At 46.3% G+C, this 19,285-nt stretch overlaps 1 protein-coding gene across 1 annotated transcript; it reads left to right on the top strand.

The window, feature by feature from the left end:
* Positions 1-3,391: 3,391 nt before the first annotated feature.
* On the top strand, positions 3,392-17,809 carry ANKRD40 (ankyrin repeat domain 40). Its single transcript, XM_066587902.1, has 5 exons — positions 3,392-3,742; positions 5,857-6,005; positions 8,845-9,288; positions 12,087-12,268; positions 12,924-17,809. Exons 1-5 carry the CDS (start codon positions 3,636-3,638, stop codon positions 13,059-13,061), a joined length of 1,020 nt encoding a protein of 339 aa, XP_066443999.1. The 5' UTR covers positions 3,392-3,635; the 3' UTR covers positions 13,062-17,809.
* The last annotated feature ends 1,476 nt before the right edge of the window (positions 17,810-19,285 follow it).

Below are 19,285 nucleotides of genomic sequence, written 5' to 3'. Positions count from 1 at the left end.
TGGTGTGTTTTTAAGACGTGTCTGAAGTTCCCTGTGTTGAGGATTGTTCGTATGTTTTGGGGTAGAGTGTTCCAGAGGATCGGTGCTGCTCTGGAGAAGTCCTAAAGGCTAGCATGTGAGGTTCGTATTAGAAGGGAGTTTAGTCTGAACATGTTAGTAGATCGAAGTGCTCGGGCTTGGTGATATATGGACAAGAGGGAAGCGATGTATGGTGGTGCACCGCCATGGAGAGCTTTGTGGGTGAGGGTGATGAGTTTAAATTGAGTTCTGTAGTGGATGGATAGCCAGTGCAGCGATTGGCACAATGCAGAGGCATTGGAGAAGCGGCTTGATAGGAAGATAAGTCTGGAATCATGACGCCAGTCCGTATATGAGTAGGGACCCATCCTTAGCAAAAATAATAAATACAAAAAGTGGAGAACTGAACCCTAATGGGGGTAGTAGTCCTTGCACTCCTGTAGTGTCGTGTGGTACTCCAGTGCAGTATGTCAGTGATGGGAAGGAACTCCAGGAAGCAGAGTTTAGAAGATGAAAACAATGTAACTTTTTATTGCAGGGAGAGAGGGACTGTGGGCTTTGCAGAAGTTAAACACAATTTACATTTACTTGCAGTAACTGTTGAATCACATTGACTTGGGATGATTGATGACTCGGAATTACATTAGTAGACATTGCAGTGAAACACTTTCTCAGGGGCTATGGCAACACATTGCAGTAAAACACTTCAAGCTTACATCCCTGACTTTGACTAATGCTTTGCAGATAAATTACTGAATTGCTTCTTTCTCCTTTGCCTTTCTGTCCCTCTAGCTCTCTCTCTCTCTACTGCTCACACTCCAACATAATTTTGCTTTAGGTACTTACACTTAGCTTTTCTAACTTTCCACCACACTGGTTATTAGTCAAGATGGTCTCCTTGTTCCTCCCTGGTCTCTATCTCTGGCATACCTTGTCTCCATTAACTCCAGGACTAGACTCTTGTTAGAAGAATATGTTAAAGATGTTTGCCTTGTTCCTCCCTGGTCTCTACCTCTGGCCTATCTTCTCTCTATCAACTTCAGGACTAGACTAGACTATTAACCCCACCCACTCTCTACCTTTCTCCTCAACCAATCCTAAACTAGGGAATATCTCTCTATCCAATCCCAGCCTGACTAGGGGTGACTGACAGGTATTAGAGCATGTTAGGGTGGTTTATTCACAGTCAAACAGTGTTAAGTGGTAGGTACACCAAAAATTAACCCATTACTGCCGATTTAAAGTGCTATATACATAATTTCACACATTCACAAATATATATATATACACTTCACATGAAGTAGCAATAGCAGTGCTGTGGAATCCCAACTCTGGGGTACTACACATTTAGTATGGATTGGACAGAGAAGAGTCTGGTGCAGAGAAGGCCGATGAGCAGCGAGTTGCAGTAGTCGAGACGGGAATGGATGAGGGCGACAAGTGTCTTTAGCATGTCAATGAAAAACACTTAAGCACATTGGCGAGCGTGATATCGGGCCATTTTTCACGGCCTAAAAATGAATGGAGTGGCGTCACAAATGAGTGATTGTGGCTCCATTCAATCTCCTCATTGCAGGGGGTGCATTGCGATGAGACTCCAACTAATCAGACATTTGTTCATCTATCCTATGAATAGGTGCAGCAAAATTAGTCAGTCTTGGTGCAACCTCTTAAAAGTTTAAAAAAGTACAAATGTAGCACAGTAAGGGCTTATTCACATAGGCGTATATTGGCCGGGTTTTCACGCTCGGACGATATACGCTGCCCCTCTCCGTAAGGGGAGGAGGCAGGATGGGGTGAGAGCTAGTGTGCTGAGACCCATCCCCTGCCACTGTTTGCAATGGGAGGATCAGGATGGGGTAGAGCTCATAAGAAAGATAACCTCAGGGGTTAAAGGAGTATTCAGGGACTTTTACTATTGATTACCTAGATTATCAATGATCAATTGGGGTTCTCTGCCAATCAGCTGATCCTCTGGCCTGCTGTAAGTGCAGCGGAGTCGGACATCCACATCGATGGTCAGGGTCGAAAGTGTAATAGACGGCTTCACTACCATTGAAATCAATTGGAGTGATGCTTGCTATTACACTTATGGCTCCTGTGGTCAATGCTAGAAATGTAATAGGCAGTGGGCTGGAGGATCCTCTGCTGATCAACTATTGAGAGCCTATGCGAAGAATAAGTCATCAATAGTAAAAGTCCCGGAATATCCCTTTAAGGGATTCAGTTATTGCAGTACATTCAGCCTGTGATGCAGTATATTACAATTTATTAGTTTATTACACTACATGGTGTCGCGGCAAAAATATATGGCCGTCTAGGGAAAGCGGAGTGTACCTCGTGAATGACGTCATATGACCCATGCTACGGCGGTAGCCTGATGAGGGACAGCAGAGTGTACCCTGTGACTGAAGTCTAGGTGACCCGTGCAGTAGGGCTGCCACACCTAGAGTTCAGTACGTCATATGACGGAGGAATTAAATGACAGAGCCCACACAGTTATGGATTCATCAAAGAATTCCCAACAAATCGATGTCGGGCATCTTTATTTATAGTCCCCTTACAATGGGGTGTCGCAACATCATTGGACAATTAACTATGCAGTTTATTGGTTAGTTTCCAATCCAACATTTGTCATAGGTCAACTTAACCCTTCATTTGCATACTTTCCAGAATCTTCCAAGTCAGCAGTGAATAACCTCTTGATGGAGTGCTGAGGGGCCCAAGTAGCTTGAAGTTCTTATCTTATCAACACACATGTATTCCCTGTACTTTAGCAAAGCATGTGGTCGGCCATTTTGTGTAGTCCTTTTCATGACTCTGTGGCGTAATATTAAATATTACTTATATACCCACATTTACATACATATAGGCACACATACATACATGTGCACCTTCATATATACATACACATACATATGCACATATATATATATATATATATACATACATGTATATCCATATATATACACATCCACATATTTCTAGTTTATGAACATTATTCTCTAGTCTTAGTGTGAGGCGTCAACCCCTCCCTTAGTATCTTGTTATTCCTAGGGCCCCTTCAGCTAACATGTGGAAGCTTCTTGATATTCTTATCTCATCTAGAAATATGTCCCTAGTTTGTGAAGTAACTTCTGGTATATTTCAATGGCGTCTCTAATTGCGCAGTTTTAATTCATATAACAATTATAATACCTTAATTTCCATTACATCGGTATTATTTATAGTATTATATCACATTTGGTTATATTGCCGTAAATCACATTTGATTTACTTCTCCCATCCTCACACAACAGGAGGCACTGGCAATACCCCGGAACCAATATTCCCCGGAACGATATTGTGCTTCCACTGTTGTAACGCTGATCCTCCACCCCCAACGTTGTTTTTGGGACATACACAAAAGGGTCAAAATACCAAGTCCGCGTTTTCCTATCATCCAGGGCCGCATCTGCTCCGCCCCTTTTAACCTCTTCGTGTTATTCTAGTGGCCGGGCTGCATAGTGCGAGGAGCAGCAGAGCTGTGTGAGTGCAGGGTTCCGTCTGTGCGGGGGGAGGGGGCGGTGGAGCTGCTCTAATATAACCCACTGCGGCTCCTATATGACCGTCTATACATGGAAGAAAGACTCAGGGAAGCAGCTGCTCTGGGGGACCTGGAAGAAGTCCAGAAGCTGCTGAGTGCCGGCGTGGACGTCAATTCTCAGAATGAGATCAACGGATGGTGAGAATCCATCATATTGCTGTAAAGTCCGTTGCTCTGGCACCTGCTAGTCCGGCATGTCACAATGATTGGATGGAATGGGGTTTTACACCATGGGAATAGATGCCAACTCCTGCCATCAGTGTCTGGGACCCTCGCTGAAGGGGCACGGAGGGCATTGCTTGCTTAACCCTTAAGGTCCTATTTTGGCCGTAAGGGTTTTCAGTTCCACTTCTCAAAAGCCATAACATTTTTTATCTTCCCGCCGACATGGCTGTGAGGTTTTTTTGCATAGCGGGCAGTATTACATTTTATTTATACAGTTTTTTTTGGGCGCCCATAATGTATTCTAAAATTTTTTTTTAGTTTTTTGTAGGGCAGAGAAAAAACACCAATTCTGCCTTTTTTGCAGTGTTAATCATGCAGCATGAGGCTCAGTCAGACGAGCGGATATATGCATGTTTTTCCGCGCGGAAAAAAAAAACCGCACCACATGTGTGGCCGAAAACCCGCACCTGCCAAAGATAGAACATATGGGTGGCAATGGACGCGGTCATGCAAATTTTTTACCGCACATGTGGTGCGGTTTTCTCCCCGTGGAAAAACGTGCGTATATCCGCTCGTCTGACTGAGCCCTAAGGCCGCCTGCAGACGGCCGGGTCGGATCCCGCTGCGAGATGCGGACCCGTGCCCCTGTGGAGGCCTGCAGCTTACCCGCTCCTGGCGTCTTCCGTCTCTACTATGCGCCGCCCAGCCAGCACATGCGCAGAGAGGAGCCGGCCCGTCACTACTGACGTTTCTGTGTGGGCCTCTGCGAGAAAGTGCAAGGGGGAATTTTTGTTCCTTTTTTTTTTCACTATTTTAATTTACTTTTAACTATAATGTCCCTATCGGGGACTTGAACCTGAAAAGTTGTGATTGCTATAAGGCCTCATGTCCACGGGGAAAATCAGGCCTGCCGCGGATTCTTCATGGAGAATCCGTAGCGGGTCCCTCCTGCCCCGCGGACATAAGGCCTAAAAATAAGAATAAACTCACCTGTCCGGACGATGCAGATCTTCCTTCCTTCCTTCCTTCCTTCCCAGCCGGATCTTCTTTCTTCGGCCCCGCGGATGTGCTCGGCACGCCGGCAGCGTGCCGGATGCATCCGCCGGGCTGAAGAAAAAAGATCCGGCCGGAAAGGAAGGGAGACCCGCAGCGTCCGGACAGGTGAGTTTTAATTATGGTACAGGTGTTCCGCGGATCCGGACGGCTTCAATAGAAGCCTGCGGGAGCCGTCCCCGCAGGAGACCCGCACTAAAATGGAGCGTGTCCGGATTTTTTCCTGCACGCGGATCCGCGCCTGAAGGGAAAAATGACATCCGCAGGTATTTAAATACCTGCGGGTGTCCAATGCATCCCTATGGGGCGCGGATCTGCATGCGGGAAAAATGCTGTGGATTTTAACCTTGTGGACATGAGGTCTAAGGCCTCATGTCCACGGGGAAAATCAGGCCCGCTACGGATTCTCCATGGAGAATCCGTAGCGGGTCCCTCCTGCCCCGCGGACATGAGCGCTGAAAAGAAGAATTAACTCACCTCTCGCACGCTCCGGATCTTCCCTTCGTCGCAGCTTCATCTTCTCTCCGGCCCGGCGGATATGCATGGCACGTCGGTTGCGTGCCGCGCGCATGCGCCGGCCCGAAGAAAAAAGATCTGTCCACGACGAAGAGAAGATGAAGCCGCGAAGAAGGGAAGATCCGGAGCAGGTGAGTATATTCTGATTTTGGTCTCCCGCGGATCCGGACGGCTTCCATAGGCTTCAATAGAAGCCTGCGGGAGCCGTCCCCGCGAGAGACCCGCACTAAAATGGAGCATGGTCCATTTTTTTTTCATGCTCCATTTTTAAAAAAATCACTTTTATTGACCATCTGCAGGTATTTATCTACCCGCGGGTGGTCAATGCATCCCTATGGGAGGTGAATCCGCATGCGGGTGATCCGCTGCGGATCTTAAATCATATTTTGCCCGTGGACATGAGGCCTATGCCTTCTCCCTCCCCAAGGTCCGCATGTTACCGTGTATCTGTGAGCTTGCAGTATTTTTTTTCTGCGTGTGATGCCACATGGCCCATCCCCCGTCTTGTGTGCCCCCAGGACCTGTCTCCACTGGGCTTGTAAGAGGAATCACCTACGCGTGGTCACCTTCCTGCTAGAGTCCGGGGCCGACAAAGACATTTTCACAAGCAAAGGGGAGAGAGCCGATCAACTGACGTCTAAAAAAGACATCAAGAGAGCGTTGGGGGGTAAGTACAGCAACAAGCCCACCCAAAGATGGCTACTAATGGGGTATAAATGTGAGTTCCAGAGCCCCGGAGGAGTGGGGGTGCTGGCTGCAAAGGGGGGTTCGGGTATCGCTCCCAGGCTGAAGGCAGCAGCAGACTAACGGCCGGCTCACACGAGCGTATGCGTACAATCCTGTGTGTATAATGCAGCGGCTTACCTCTCTGTGAGGGTGCCTTCACACTTGTGAGAAAATGGCGCCATTTTCTTGTGATGAGTGAGTGAGATCGCATCATTATGAAACCAATGGTTCCATTCTCATTCGCAATGTTTTCACTCCTGCGATGCTGCGTGAAAAAAAATTGCATCGTGTCCTTTCTTTTTGCGATATTGACCATTGTTTTCATCCAAGGGTTTTCGGAAGGATTGCGAGGGTGAATCATGGCCCAATATCGCTCTCGCCAGTGTGCCAGAGCCCTGAGCTGGCGGTCATCAGGCAGATCACTGCGTAGGCCGGCGTTTTCTTGCATCTCACGCACGCGGTCATGCGCAGTCTGACTTGTTTCCTTGGTTTTATCCCATTCCAGCGGTACCCGGTCTCCACTTCCGCCTGCATTGATTCGGCAATGACATTGCCAACAACAGGGCCATGTGATCGCTGTAGCCAATCACTGGCTTCCTTCAGCAGGCAATTAGCTGCAGCAGTCACATCAAGTGGGTTGTGTCCTCTTTGCTCTCCTCCCCAAAGTGAGGGCTTTGGGACCAAATGGCAGGGGAACAGGTAACAGGTAAGAGAGTATGGTCGTCTGCAGACGGCCGGGTCGGATCCCGCTGCGAGAATTCTCGCAGCGGGACCAGATCTGCACCCTTGCAGGGATCAGCGCGGCGCTCACCTCTTGCACGGCTCCGGCTCTTTGATGTACTGGCTACTCTGCAAGCCCCACACAGAAATAGGGCATGCCGAGATTTGTTTTCTGCGCGTGATTTCACGCGGACAAATCGCGGCCGTCTGCCTAGGATTGCGTTTTCTAACGCAATCCTATGGCAGCTTCCATGGGCGGAAATTCTGCAGGAAATCCTGCCGCGGAATTTCCGCCCGTGTGCACGGGGCCTAAGGCTTCTTTTGCATGTCAAATTTATATACAGTAGTTCTGTTTTTATATTTTACTACTTTTGCACAATAACAGCATTTTTCATCGAAAACTCGAACCAATTCTGGTAATGAGTTTCTGTGGTATTTTATGTACTTTGGTTGTACTACCTTTTTATTACTGAAGTTTGTGTCACCGTGTTTTGTGAGCCACAGCTTTATTTTTCTGTCTATAAGCAGGCAGGCGTTATTTTTATCTTTGTGGATTGCGCTTACATATGCGCTGCTACCGTTTTGAGCACAGACAACATTTTAGGCCCAATGCACACAAGCGTATTTGCACTGCGGGATCCGGAGCGAGCCTTTGTCTCCAGGACCCGCGGCAATACTGCCCACAGACGTGCTTTACAAAACGCTTTTCATGCCCACGAGCGGAAAGCAACTGTGTTTTTTTTGTTGTTTTTTTTTTTTTCTATTTTCCCGCTCGTGGAGGGAATCGCAGCATGTCTTATTCTAGTGCGAGCCTCGCACGGACCGCTTCCATTGCAGTCAATGGAAGCTGCGCATCCCTGGCGAGTCGCCGCAGATCCGTGTCATCGCCGGCTCATCATTCTCTGCACTGCGCATGCAGCCGGCACATCCACAGAGCAGAGAAAAGACAACTTGACTGGTACATGGGGGGGGGGGGGGGGTCACTGCGGGGGCACAGGCCGTGGGCATTCCGCCTTATTGTACATTTTGGAGCTGGGATGTACAAAAAAAAAAATACAACTCTAAACCTTTCCTTTTTCATATCCAGTTTACTGTATGATTACTGTGATACCAAAACTTACATAGTCGTGTTTTTGTTTGTTTTGTTCTATAGTTTACTACTTTTATCCCCCCCAAAAAATCTCCATACAGAGACTGAATAACTTTATTTCTCCTCCTATGGAGCTCTATGAGGGATTGTCTTTTGTAGCCTGAGTTGGGGTGCATACGTTTTCATTACATGTTTCTGGAGGTCGGATGATTAAAATCAGCAAATGTCACATTATGGGCTGTTTTTTTTGTTTTTTGTTTTTTTTTACATTTATTGGTTAGACAAGGAAACATGAACGTACAATCATATGATCACTTAGATAATACACTGCACTACTTATGTATTACCTCCAACTGACATTTTCCTCAACATACATGGCAAACCTGTGGGGTTACTTGTCCTGCAGCTGCCATCTTCACCACTGGCATATCATGGTGATGGAGGCTCAAACCACCTATGTGCTGCTGCATCCAAAGGAGTTAAAGTGACCAGAGGCCAATGTTGGTTTACAATCACTGCCCGATGCAGAGGCTGTTAACAACCGCCTTGGGCATTGGGACTGTAGTTGGCACAGGGCTGCAAACGTCTACTGAAATTCCGCTGCAGAAAGGCGCCACATCAGACGCAGCCTGAACGGCCACCATGATAACATACGGATGGTTTTTCCAATCTTGTCTAATAATTTGTGTTTCAGTTCTTCTCCATTCACAAGATCTTGACTTCCTTTCACTGAATAAGCACATTCTGGTACGTGGTGAAGGGCTGAAAGTAACATACAGACATAATGCTTCACACGAGGCTCCGGTTGGGGTTTCACCATCTCAGTGTTAACTGTCAGCAAGCAGAGATTTTGAACTGTGAGGAATTGCAATGCAAAGTATATAAGAAAGTTGCAGAACATCTGCAGTGATTGGAGCTTTACTTCATAAAGTCTAGATGACTCCTTATGTTTTTTTTCTTTTTCTTGCAGTTGAAGATTTGGAACCCGAGGAGGTTAAACCAGAGTCTGAATTAGCAATTATTCCAAACTATCTTGCAAACCCGCCCTTTCCTTTCACTTACTCTAGAGAGAGCGGCAACCAAGAGACTACCACCCCTTGCATTGAGAACGGAACCTTTCACCCCAAGCCGCTGCCCAATGCTAGTTTTCCACTGTTGAACAATGAGGTGGAGAACATTCACATCACCACTTCGGTAAAGAAGGAAGATACATTTTCAAGCTTGTTTTATAACGGAGAAGTACAGATCCCCCCAGAATGTACGCACCCGCCTGTACAGAGTGGTCCCATATCCCAGAATCGTAGCATGTATTCTCCTGTCCCATCTAGTCTACCACATGGGTGCAGTCATGGCGGGCCTATGCAAGTGTTTCAACCATTCTTCTTCACCGGAGCATTCCCATCCAATATGAAAGGTGAGTAAAGTTGAACAGAATATGCTGGACAAAGTATGCAGCACTTCTGCACCAGCACGGTTCTGCCTAATAAAATGCACACCCTACCCATCAACACTTCTATAAAGGGGTTGTCTCAGTGCAGACTGCCTATCTTCTATGAGAGCCAACACTGCAATTTGGGTAATGCAGTGCAAATGCAGTATTACATGGCAACCATTCACATAAATAGTGTTCCATGTAAAATATGGACCGTTTTCCATTCTAGCTCAGGACCCTCCTCAGTGATGTCCTTCTGTCCATTTGTTTCCTATTAAGGCATGCGTTGCTCTCTTGAAACAATTTAATACTACCAGTCATACCAATAAAGGGGTTTTCCACTGAAATACTATTGATCATCTATGATCAGGATAGGTCATTAATAGTTGATCAGCTGTGGTCCACCGCTTGGTATCCCAACTAATCAGCTGAGTGGGCGCAGGCAGTCAGCGCCGCAGTAACACAGAGGTCGGAGCAGAAGCCTCCTCGCCAACCTACCATGTAGTTGCTGGCGATTGTAACTGTAGGCACAGCTGTCATTGAAATCAGTGGGAGCCATGCCTTCAGTTACAAGCGCCGGACACTACATGAAAGGTTGGGATGGAGGCTTCCCCTCCAACCTCTGTGTTGTTGCGGCGCTGACTGCATGCGCCTGCACAGCGGATCGGTCTGACTTCTATGTATTTGGAGCTGAAGTCTCCGCGCCACCCTCCCAGTCAATCAACTATTGTTGACCTCCCCTGATGATAGGTCATCAATAGTATTTCAGTGGAAAACCCCTTAAGTAGAACTTTCTCTGAGGGTACAACTCCTGTCTAGGGGCAACCGCTTGTTCCTCCTTATAATAAAGAGCTAGTGAAAACCGAGATGGACACTGCACCTGGACCATATCTGTGCTGATGTAATGGCCAATGAGATAACTAACAAAAAGTGCAAATTGCTTTATCCAAAACTTGTTTTTTTTTGTGTTGAAAAATCCCTCTACAGTTCTGGCCACTAGAGATTGTCCTAGTTTGTGTTCCACAACCTACTGTCACACGAAGACCGTCTGTAGTGACAGACACTGAGACTGATTATATCAAGTGAGAATAGGTGTTTTCTTGCTGCTGGCTCATGTTACCTATAGAAATCTTTTGGAGAGGGAAGATAGATAGATGCAGAAAGACTCAAACAGAGATGGCTGCAGCTTCTTGGAAATGTTTTATCTGCATTCACAGCTACACTGCTCGGTACTGCTGTTTAATGTTTCCCCATCATGCTGAAACTTAGGAGCGATGTGCTACAGAGATCAAGAGATCCTACTCTCTTATATGTGTAGTGTATATAAGATGACGTAGCAGCTTATCTACACCCATCAGCTTAGGGACAAGTGAGAATTGGAGAGGAGGGCTGGTGAAAAATGTCATAGAATAATCAGAAATAGTGTTATACCTCATATACACACATTACAGCTTATTCTTGAAAAGTCACCTGAAAGCATGGATACACTTTAATTGTCATATAATGCAAAATCGTTCTAATTTCTAATAGAATTTAGTTTCTTACTATTTTAAACATCTCTGCTTGCTGTCAATGAATGGGAAAGTCTTGCTTACCTCTATATGAGAGAACTTACCCTGACCTAATAAATTCATGCAGCTGAGGGTTTGTTGCAGTGCTATCCAGTCTGATTAATCTTTTGTGAGGTACGTAGACTGGACTCCAAGTGGATACATATTATCTGCACTTATACATTGGAACAAACTATCAGCAGAGAAGGGAGAACTCCCAGCCAGCCGTCTACACGGATACATTTTAGCAGACCTTCGTAATGAGGAGTATTAGGTCTGTACTGGTTTTCCTATTGTTCCTATTCATTGATTGAAAGCATACATCTTGAAAATGAGGATTTCAAACCTGGTCTATTCATTCTATATGGATTAGAGGGGTTTTCCAAATTATTTTATTTATTCTCAAAACAAAACCAAAAAAACAATTGGGAAAAGTAACAAAAGCACATCTACTCACCTGCCAGACCCCCTCCGCTCCAGGGCCGCGTGTCCCATTCTGCCTTCTGGGCCTGTTTACAAGCTGCCGGTGACGGCTCATATGCAGACGGGGAGAACGGAAGATGCAGTGCTGCAACTGCAGGGATCCAAGATGGGTGAAAGTATATGAGGAGCGTTTTTCCAAAATGTGTCAAACCCATTTTTAAAGATCTCGTGCCTTATGATCCACCGCAAGTCCCTTTGCTTCGGTTTACGTGTCTACACCGCGAGATTTAAGCCAAGCACGTTATTTCCTGTCGTATAACTATTTTATTTACAATATTTAAATTTTTTTTTTTGGTAAAACCGTTCCTTGCGACTTAACTACTTTTGGAAACGTGCTACTCCATATTTTTTTTCAATTATTTTTCTTGATCGCCTGTTTAAAAACATAAAATGGCAGCATGGAGGCTCAGTGGTTAGCACGGGGGTCCTGGGTTCAAATCCCACCAAGGACAACATCTGCATGAAGTTTGTATGTTCTCTCCATAGCGTGTGGCTTTCCTCTTAATACTCCGATTTTCCCCCCTACACTCCAAAAACATACTAACAGGTTAACATAGACTGTGAGCCCCAGTGGGGACACCAAGTGATGTACAGTGCTGCGGAATAAGTATGCGCTATATAAATGTGTAAAATAAACTTGGAAATCCCCTTTAAGCTTTATTTACTGATCGCCCCTTTATAGTGTCCCCATCACATGCTCATGATAGAAGAACGTTATTATGTACTTGCGTTTGTCTTATTACACAGAATTAGTCCTGAAAGTAAGAATTCAGAACAGTTCCTCAGGAGACAATGACTTTATCGAAGTGGAAATGGACCGAGAAGAACTTACCTACCGAGAACTTCTGCGCGTCTGCTGTTATGAGCTGGGGGTCAGCCCAGACAGCGTGGAGAAAATCAGGAAACTACCCAACACCATACTCAGGAAGGTGCGTCATGTGACCCATGAGAGAGGGGCTCTAGGCTTACTTGGGGTACTCCTCCAAGATATGGAATGATAATGCGTCTCACGGTTACCTTGCAGGATAGAGATCAGTTTGGAACCACCTTAAGCTAGAATTACATGGTAACATTGGCCACAATACATGCGGCCAAAGAACGTACTATGGCCTTGCTGTATCGGAATGTTTAAGTGAATATGGTCACACAGTCACACATGCCTGTTGCATGGCTTTATACAGTGCCCGTCAGATGAAGGTATAATGTAATACTATAGTATTACATTATACTGCAGTAGCAATCAAAACAATCACAAGGTCAAGTTCCCCATGGGAACTAACAACAAAAATTCTTCCCTCTAGCCCTGCCCCCTCTCTTAGCCAGAGATTGAATCACTATGAGAATCCCTCTAGCCCCACTCTCGGGGAAACCCTGGGAAAGCCCCCTCTCTCTCTCTCCAAATATGGGGAGATCTGTCGGAGATCTCCTGTAGCTCCGCACCCCTTTCTCTCCTCACTATGGGGGATTCCAAGGCTGTTGCGTGATCTTCTCCCATTGATTTTAACATAAAAACTTTGGTTTGTACAGTAGGTGAGTTTATGTGATACTAATGGACCGAATGTAACTGATGTCATTTTCATTTAGGACAAAGATGTCACCCGGCTCCAGGACTTCCAAGAGCTGGAGCTGGTTCTGAGACAGGATCACAGCCTATTCAGGACATCCACATCGCTGACCGATAGGCCCTGCTTCAACAAGAAAGCTTCGCAGCTCACCTACTGACACTGACCCATATAGAGCGTCTAATCTACTGCCCGTGAACGGTGTAATACAGCTAGAGTGAACTGTAGCTTTGCTCCCCTGTTCCCAGGTTATTGGGGTGTCTAACCTCCCTAGTTAGGCTGTAGTGTTCCCTTTTAATCTTCAGAAACACAGACAAGAACAAAATATTTTTTACTAATTTATTAAAAAATGATATATATTCCAACCCCCCTCCAATTAAAGGACTTAAGGCTAGGTCTGTGGCTCTACCTTATAACATGGTTCTGCTGAGATTTATAGTTCTGCACATTCTACCTCAGCAGTACATACATAAATTACTATAGGTTGCTACTGGGAACCATCATTTGCGGCCCTCTCGCTTCTTAACTCCTAATCCAGCTGAATTGCCGCTGGTGTAGCTGTAGATCTGCAATAAAGGCTTTACCTATAACCCATGAAGAGGAGCCTGACATGGCGACACAAGGTAGTGGTTCCAGGCAGAAATAAATCTGTACAGCCATTCGTATTCACTTGATTGTCTATAGGGGGCAGTATTACTGTAATAATCTCACCTGTAGGGGGCAGTGTTTGCTTTCATACTCCTTTTGACAGCTAGCGCTAATAGATTAGCTGTTAGACCGCAGGGGCTGATAGACAACACAGGATAAAGCTCATTCCATCTCAGTATAGCATAGAAGGCAACTGACCCACATCAGCATCTTCACCTTCGGGCGTATGACAACAGAAGCTACCGCAATAATCCAGAAAGGCAGCCAGCTGTGCAAAATACTTTGTGATATCTGCAAGGAGTAAAGCCATTTTATTAAAAAAAACTAGTTGCTAGTTCCTTACGGGTTTATATGAGAAGTTTCTAGTCCATGTCTTAGTTTGCATGATGCTATTAGATTAACCTACCAGGGGGACCTGGAGGGGGACAGTCTCCTATCACAAATACTGATGATTATCACATCGCTGCTGTCACACAGTTATAAGAAAGGAGATCACAGCTGATCCTCTAGACTGTATAATTATGGTATATAGCAAATATAGAAAATATTGATAATTAAACTGTCCTCCCCAGCTGGCAGAAATGGTATAGCCTCAGCTAATGCTGTGCTGATGCATCATGGGACAGAACGAACGTGAAAGCAAAATTTTCACCATCACATTGGTGGCTGATAAGCATCAGACAGGTAGATGCAATGCATGGGAACGACTGCAATATAAATATAACGACTGCAATGCAGATAAGACCTCTGAAGTGTGACAGGCAATCAGGTATGGGGGGCAGGCATGTAAATATGTGTGGCCCTTTAAGAGTTTTTGCTTAAAATACATAAAACAACTAGTCACTAGAGTTTGGGGATTATTTGGCTTTTACTCTCTGAATATTTCACAATAAAGTGTTTTGCATATCTAGAGTCCACGTGGACTGCTGGAATGCTCGTTGTCCATCCACCTCAAGATCGCTTTCACACAGCGTACAAAATGGTGGGATTTTCCAGGGATGTGACAGCGCTAAAAATCGCTTGTTTGTGAAACCCATGCTTTTCAATTTTCACTGATGCTATGTTGCGGGGGGGGAAAAAATCACGGCATGCCCAATCTTTCTGGGTTTTTTTTTCATAGCCCATGTATCCCTATGGAGCCTCCTTGTTTATCGCATCGCAGGAACTTAAGATTTTTGTGCTAAGCAAAACATTTGCAACATTAGAAACTCCTATAACTTTAATGATAAAATTGTGCGATATAATCACACGAGAAATCGCGGGTAGCAGCGCTGCGATGTGAGATTTTTCACCAGAAAAAGCATATTGCAATTTTTTTTACATTTTTTGCTCCAGCAACATCGCATCAGTAAAGACATCACTAATGGGAAGGAAACCATTGTAAACCTTTGGTTTCTTAAACTGCTTTTTAGTAATTCAACAGGCGAAAATCACGTGAAAATCTTGCGATTTTCTCGCACGTGTAAAACCACCCTAAGGGTGCATTCAGACGACCGTATATCGGCTCGGTTTTCACGCCCAGCCGATATACGGTGTCCCTCTCTGCAGGGGGAGGAGGCTGGAAGAGTCGGGAGCAGTGCACTGAGCTCCCCCCCCTGCCTCCTCTCCAACCCCTCTCCGCCCCTCTGCACTATTTGCAATGGGAGGAGGTGGAATGGGGGTTGAGCTAAGTCCTGGGAATTAGCTCCGCCCCTGTCCCGCCTCTCCTCTGCAGGGGGGTGCAGAGGAGGCAGAGAGGGGGTGGGAGCTCAGTTCCTGCTCAGGCTCTTCCAGCCTCCTCCCCCTGCAGAGAGAGACGCCATATATCGACTGGGCGTGAAAACCAAGCCGATATACGGTCGTCTGAATACACCCTAAGGCACAGAGAATAGAAAATCTGAGACAAGTGTAATTGTGGAATCGCCCTATAAATTGCTGCTCGTCTCAAAATTCTACCCTCTAAAAAGCTTATCATAGGTATCTGGTATAGAGAAAAGTATTAGGATCGCCCCTCCCAGATACATATGGGGTATTCAAAACCTGTTGTATTAGATTGTGGGTTTTTTCAGCGACCGCTCTTAAAGGCTATGGCTGCCTTCACTGACTTTTTTAATCCATGTATTTTGGGCCTCCATTGGATTTGCACTGAATGCAACACTGTTTCATCCGGTAAAATGGTATCTCCCCGCTCGTCCCTGAAGATTCGGGGGCCGCCGCGGAGCGGGGAGCGTCGGAGGGGAGCAACAGAGGGGAGATCTCTCTCTCTCCCACCTGCTCTCCCCTGCTCCCCGCCGCAAATCACCTGTCAGCTGCGGCGGCTCCCGAATCTTTATGGACGAGCAGGGAAATACTTGTCTAAAGCACATTACTCGAGCGAGTAGTGCCTTAGCGAGTATACTTGCTCATCCCTAATAACATCCAATTGTAAAAGTGACTTTTATTGAAAAATGTCAGTAAAGGAGGCTATATAGCCTTTAAATGATGGTTTTCCATCAAAAAGGCAGAAATCTTCTGCCTGGGTCTAATTAGGTACTGGATTATTAGATATTCTGAACGATCAGACAGCTAGTCTAGTCCTGGAGATGACCGTACAGTCCCGGTGGCCACAAAATGCAGAAGCGCTTTTATCATGATTTGCATGGGCCACCATGGAACCATGAAGTGCCAAACTGTCTAGATCTGTGCATCATAAGGCGTCAGATTAAAGGACAGTTCCACAAGGGTGATCGCCGTCTTGCCGCGAAAAAAATCGCATCTTTGTTCCCGCTACTTTTGGGTGTCGGCAATCTTTTTTTTTTTTTTAGAATCTCGCATTGCAGTGCTGCTGCCAGCGATAATATCGCGCGGTTGTATTGCAAAAGTCAATAGGTATTTCTAATGTTAAAATCGCAATGCAACTTTTTGCATTGCGATCCAATACAAAGGAGGCTCCATAGGGAAACATGGGAGATAAAAAAAATCACACATCGCAGGAACATAGAGCGTGCCGTGATTTTTTGTTCTCTCAACATCGCATTCGTGAAAACCTCGCAGATGGGGAGGAACCCATTGTAAACCGTTAGTTTCATTTTCTGCTTTTTAATTGACTCTCACATCAGACAAAAATTGCACAATTTTCTCGTCCGTGTGAAACCACCCTGACTGCAAGGCTAGCCACAGACATTAGATGTTGATCGGTGGGACCAGATGATCATCTAGTGTGTATGGGGGTCTTCCAGTTTCCCTCGATGGCAGATGTTGGCAGAGATAAAAATCAGGCAGTTGGATTTGGACTGCCTGATTGTCCTGCCTGCTGCCAGAAGCTTTCTGCAGTCAGTACACGTGTGTCTCGGGACTTCCAACCAATGAGTATTCAGTTAGCAGCTAAAATGTATGGGAAGCCCAACAATAACACGTTTAAGGGCCCTTTAACACGGGCCGATAAGTTGTTCAGATTCCGGCATCCAGCGGGAATCTGAACATTTATCGTTCAGTGTAAATGTCCTGACTGAACGAGGAACGAGAATTTGTTTGCTTCTCCTTCGTCATTTAGTTTCTGCATGCAGAAAACTGAACAAAATATCTGCCTTTTTATTGTGAATCGAAATGGACAGTTAACAAACCCCGGCCTGCTCCACCTCCATTCACCGAGCGATGAGAGTTCCTGAGTGATTATTGCTGGGACGACCTGTCGGGCAACTGCACCCAACAGGTCGTCCCATGTAAAAGGGCCCTAACTTGCAGTAGGCTTGACTCTATATTGTAATGCTATCTGTATGCCAGCCCCAATATTGACTCATGGGCCAGTCAGTTCTTCTGTCAACCTTCTTACGTTAAAGGGGTTTTCCAGGCAATTTCTTTTGATCATCTATCCTATGGATAGGTCATCAATAGTTGATCGGCTGGGGTCCAAAGCATTTGGGCACTTGCTGTCAGCCCCATAACAGTGTATGGACCAGAAGCAGATAGCTCCGACACCTGTGGCCCTCGCTGGTAACTGCAGCTCTTATTGAATTCCCCAGAAGAGTGGTCGATTCTCCAGAAGCATTTTGTATTCTTCTTCACCACAGTGTGGATCCTCCATGGAACTTCTTATGTTGACTTTCCGTTATGAGCCTGGACAGATATCTGGGGCTGACCCTTCTGAAGGTCTATTGGTATGGGGCGCCCAACTGGTTCCTCAGCCTATCTTCCTCTAGTAAGTCTTGGTAATATAACAGAATTGCTGCTTTCTCTAACTTTGAAGAAATTTGATGTAATTTAGTTGAGTATTTGTTTACAAATAAACTACTAGAACCTTTATCTGGTCTGTGGGGGTTGTTTTCTATGGGATACATGATGCCAGTATTAGTGTTTCTTGACGCCACCGGAAGCTAGGGGTTAGACAGGAGTAACAGCCCTCTCACACCCCTAGCTCCCAATAGCCTCAAGAAGCTAAGGTTCTGAAAGTAGCTACGAGCCGGGGAACCTAGGAGAATTGCGGGGGAGCTGAATCGGGACCCATGCTGCCAGAGGAGTGGGACCCAGGGGCGGCAGTGACGGTGCTCCTACCTGCTTTGGCCGCAGGGGAAGCCGACGAGGAAGCGTGCACGTCAGGCCTTGAATCTAGGCGAGTGCTGCAGGAGTGGGACCTAGGGACAACAGCGCCTACCACACTACAACCTCTGCCAGATGCTGTGGCTGCAGGGGGGGAGCGGCAGCTCAGGAGCACTGTGGCCGTGCTGCGGGAGCAAGGCACAGCAGCTGGTACACCAGTCACAGCGGGGGCTGGGCACTGCAGCGGGTATGCCAGTCACAGCGCTCCTGGCTGCTTTGGCCGCAGGGGGAGCAGCCGCGGGCCTATACTGTGGCGGGAAGGGAAATGGGGGACCTTTCAGGTGTGAGGCAAAGCACTGTCCGAAAATTTGTGCCAGGGAGGGAGGGTTAGGCTAGGTTCACACAGGGCGGATTTGCCGCGGTTTTTCCGTTGCGGTTTTGCCGCAGTGCGGATATGCAGCAGCAAAACCACGGCAAATCCGCCCTGTGTGAACCCAGCCTTAGGGTGAGGGGTACGTCTAACAGTTGGCCTTATCTTCTATCTTTAAGACTAACTGTTACACTTTGCTCTCATCCTAACCCTCCATCTCTGTCAGAAATCACTGCCGCTAATGCATTACTTTAGTGGGCCGCCAGGACCTGCGGCCCATCGACCTCTGCAGCCAATCAGCTACAGGGGGCGTCACCCCCTCTGTCAAATCTTGACTCCACCAGTTCTTCCTGGTGGCGTTAAGATACACTAATACCCATGATGCCTTCCTCTTCATGTGTACCCCAAGGTATAAGCACTAGGACATCCTGTTGTGTGAGGTCTTGTAATATTCTAGCCTCATGTTTCTCCTCTTATCTAGGTCTCGGATAAGCTTAACAAGTTGTGGCTACATCCCTGTACTTTTGGGCTGTGTGCTGTCCATGTATTGTGCTAGTCACACAAAGAGTTGCCGAGATATTTTTTTTATATAAAAAAGATCTTGGAAAACTATTTTAATGTAAAAACCCAATCTCATGCACCGCTGCTCAGCCCTAACTCGCTTAGGGACGTTTCACACTTGCTGAATAATTCTACAAGATGCACCTGAAGACGCTGGAAATTCTGCACCAAGATTTGCATGTACACGACGTGGGCTGTGGAGTAAATAGCAGCGTCTTTAGTCGCACCTGTGAAAGATCCCTTACAGACTGCAATCATGGCAGTTTGCAGAACGTCACAGGCTACTGCAGCCAGTGACCGAGCCTAGCGAT

Source organism: Eleutherodactylus coqui, chromosome 13 (genome assembly GCF_035609145.1).
Source record: "Eleutherodactylus coqui strain aEleCoq1 chromosome 13, aEleCoq1.hap1, whole genome shotgun sequence".
In the NCBI taxonomy this organism is placed as follows: domain Eukaryota; kingdom Metazoa; phylum Chordata; class Amphibia; order Anura; family Eleutherodactylidae; genus Eleutherodactylus; species Eleutherodactylus coqui.
The sequence above is the reverse complement of the archived record's forward strand: the minus strand, read 5'-3'. Positions and strand labels throughout refer to the sequence as shown.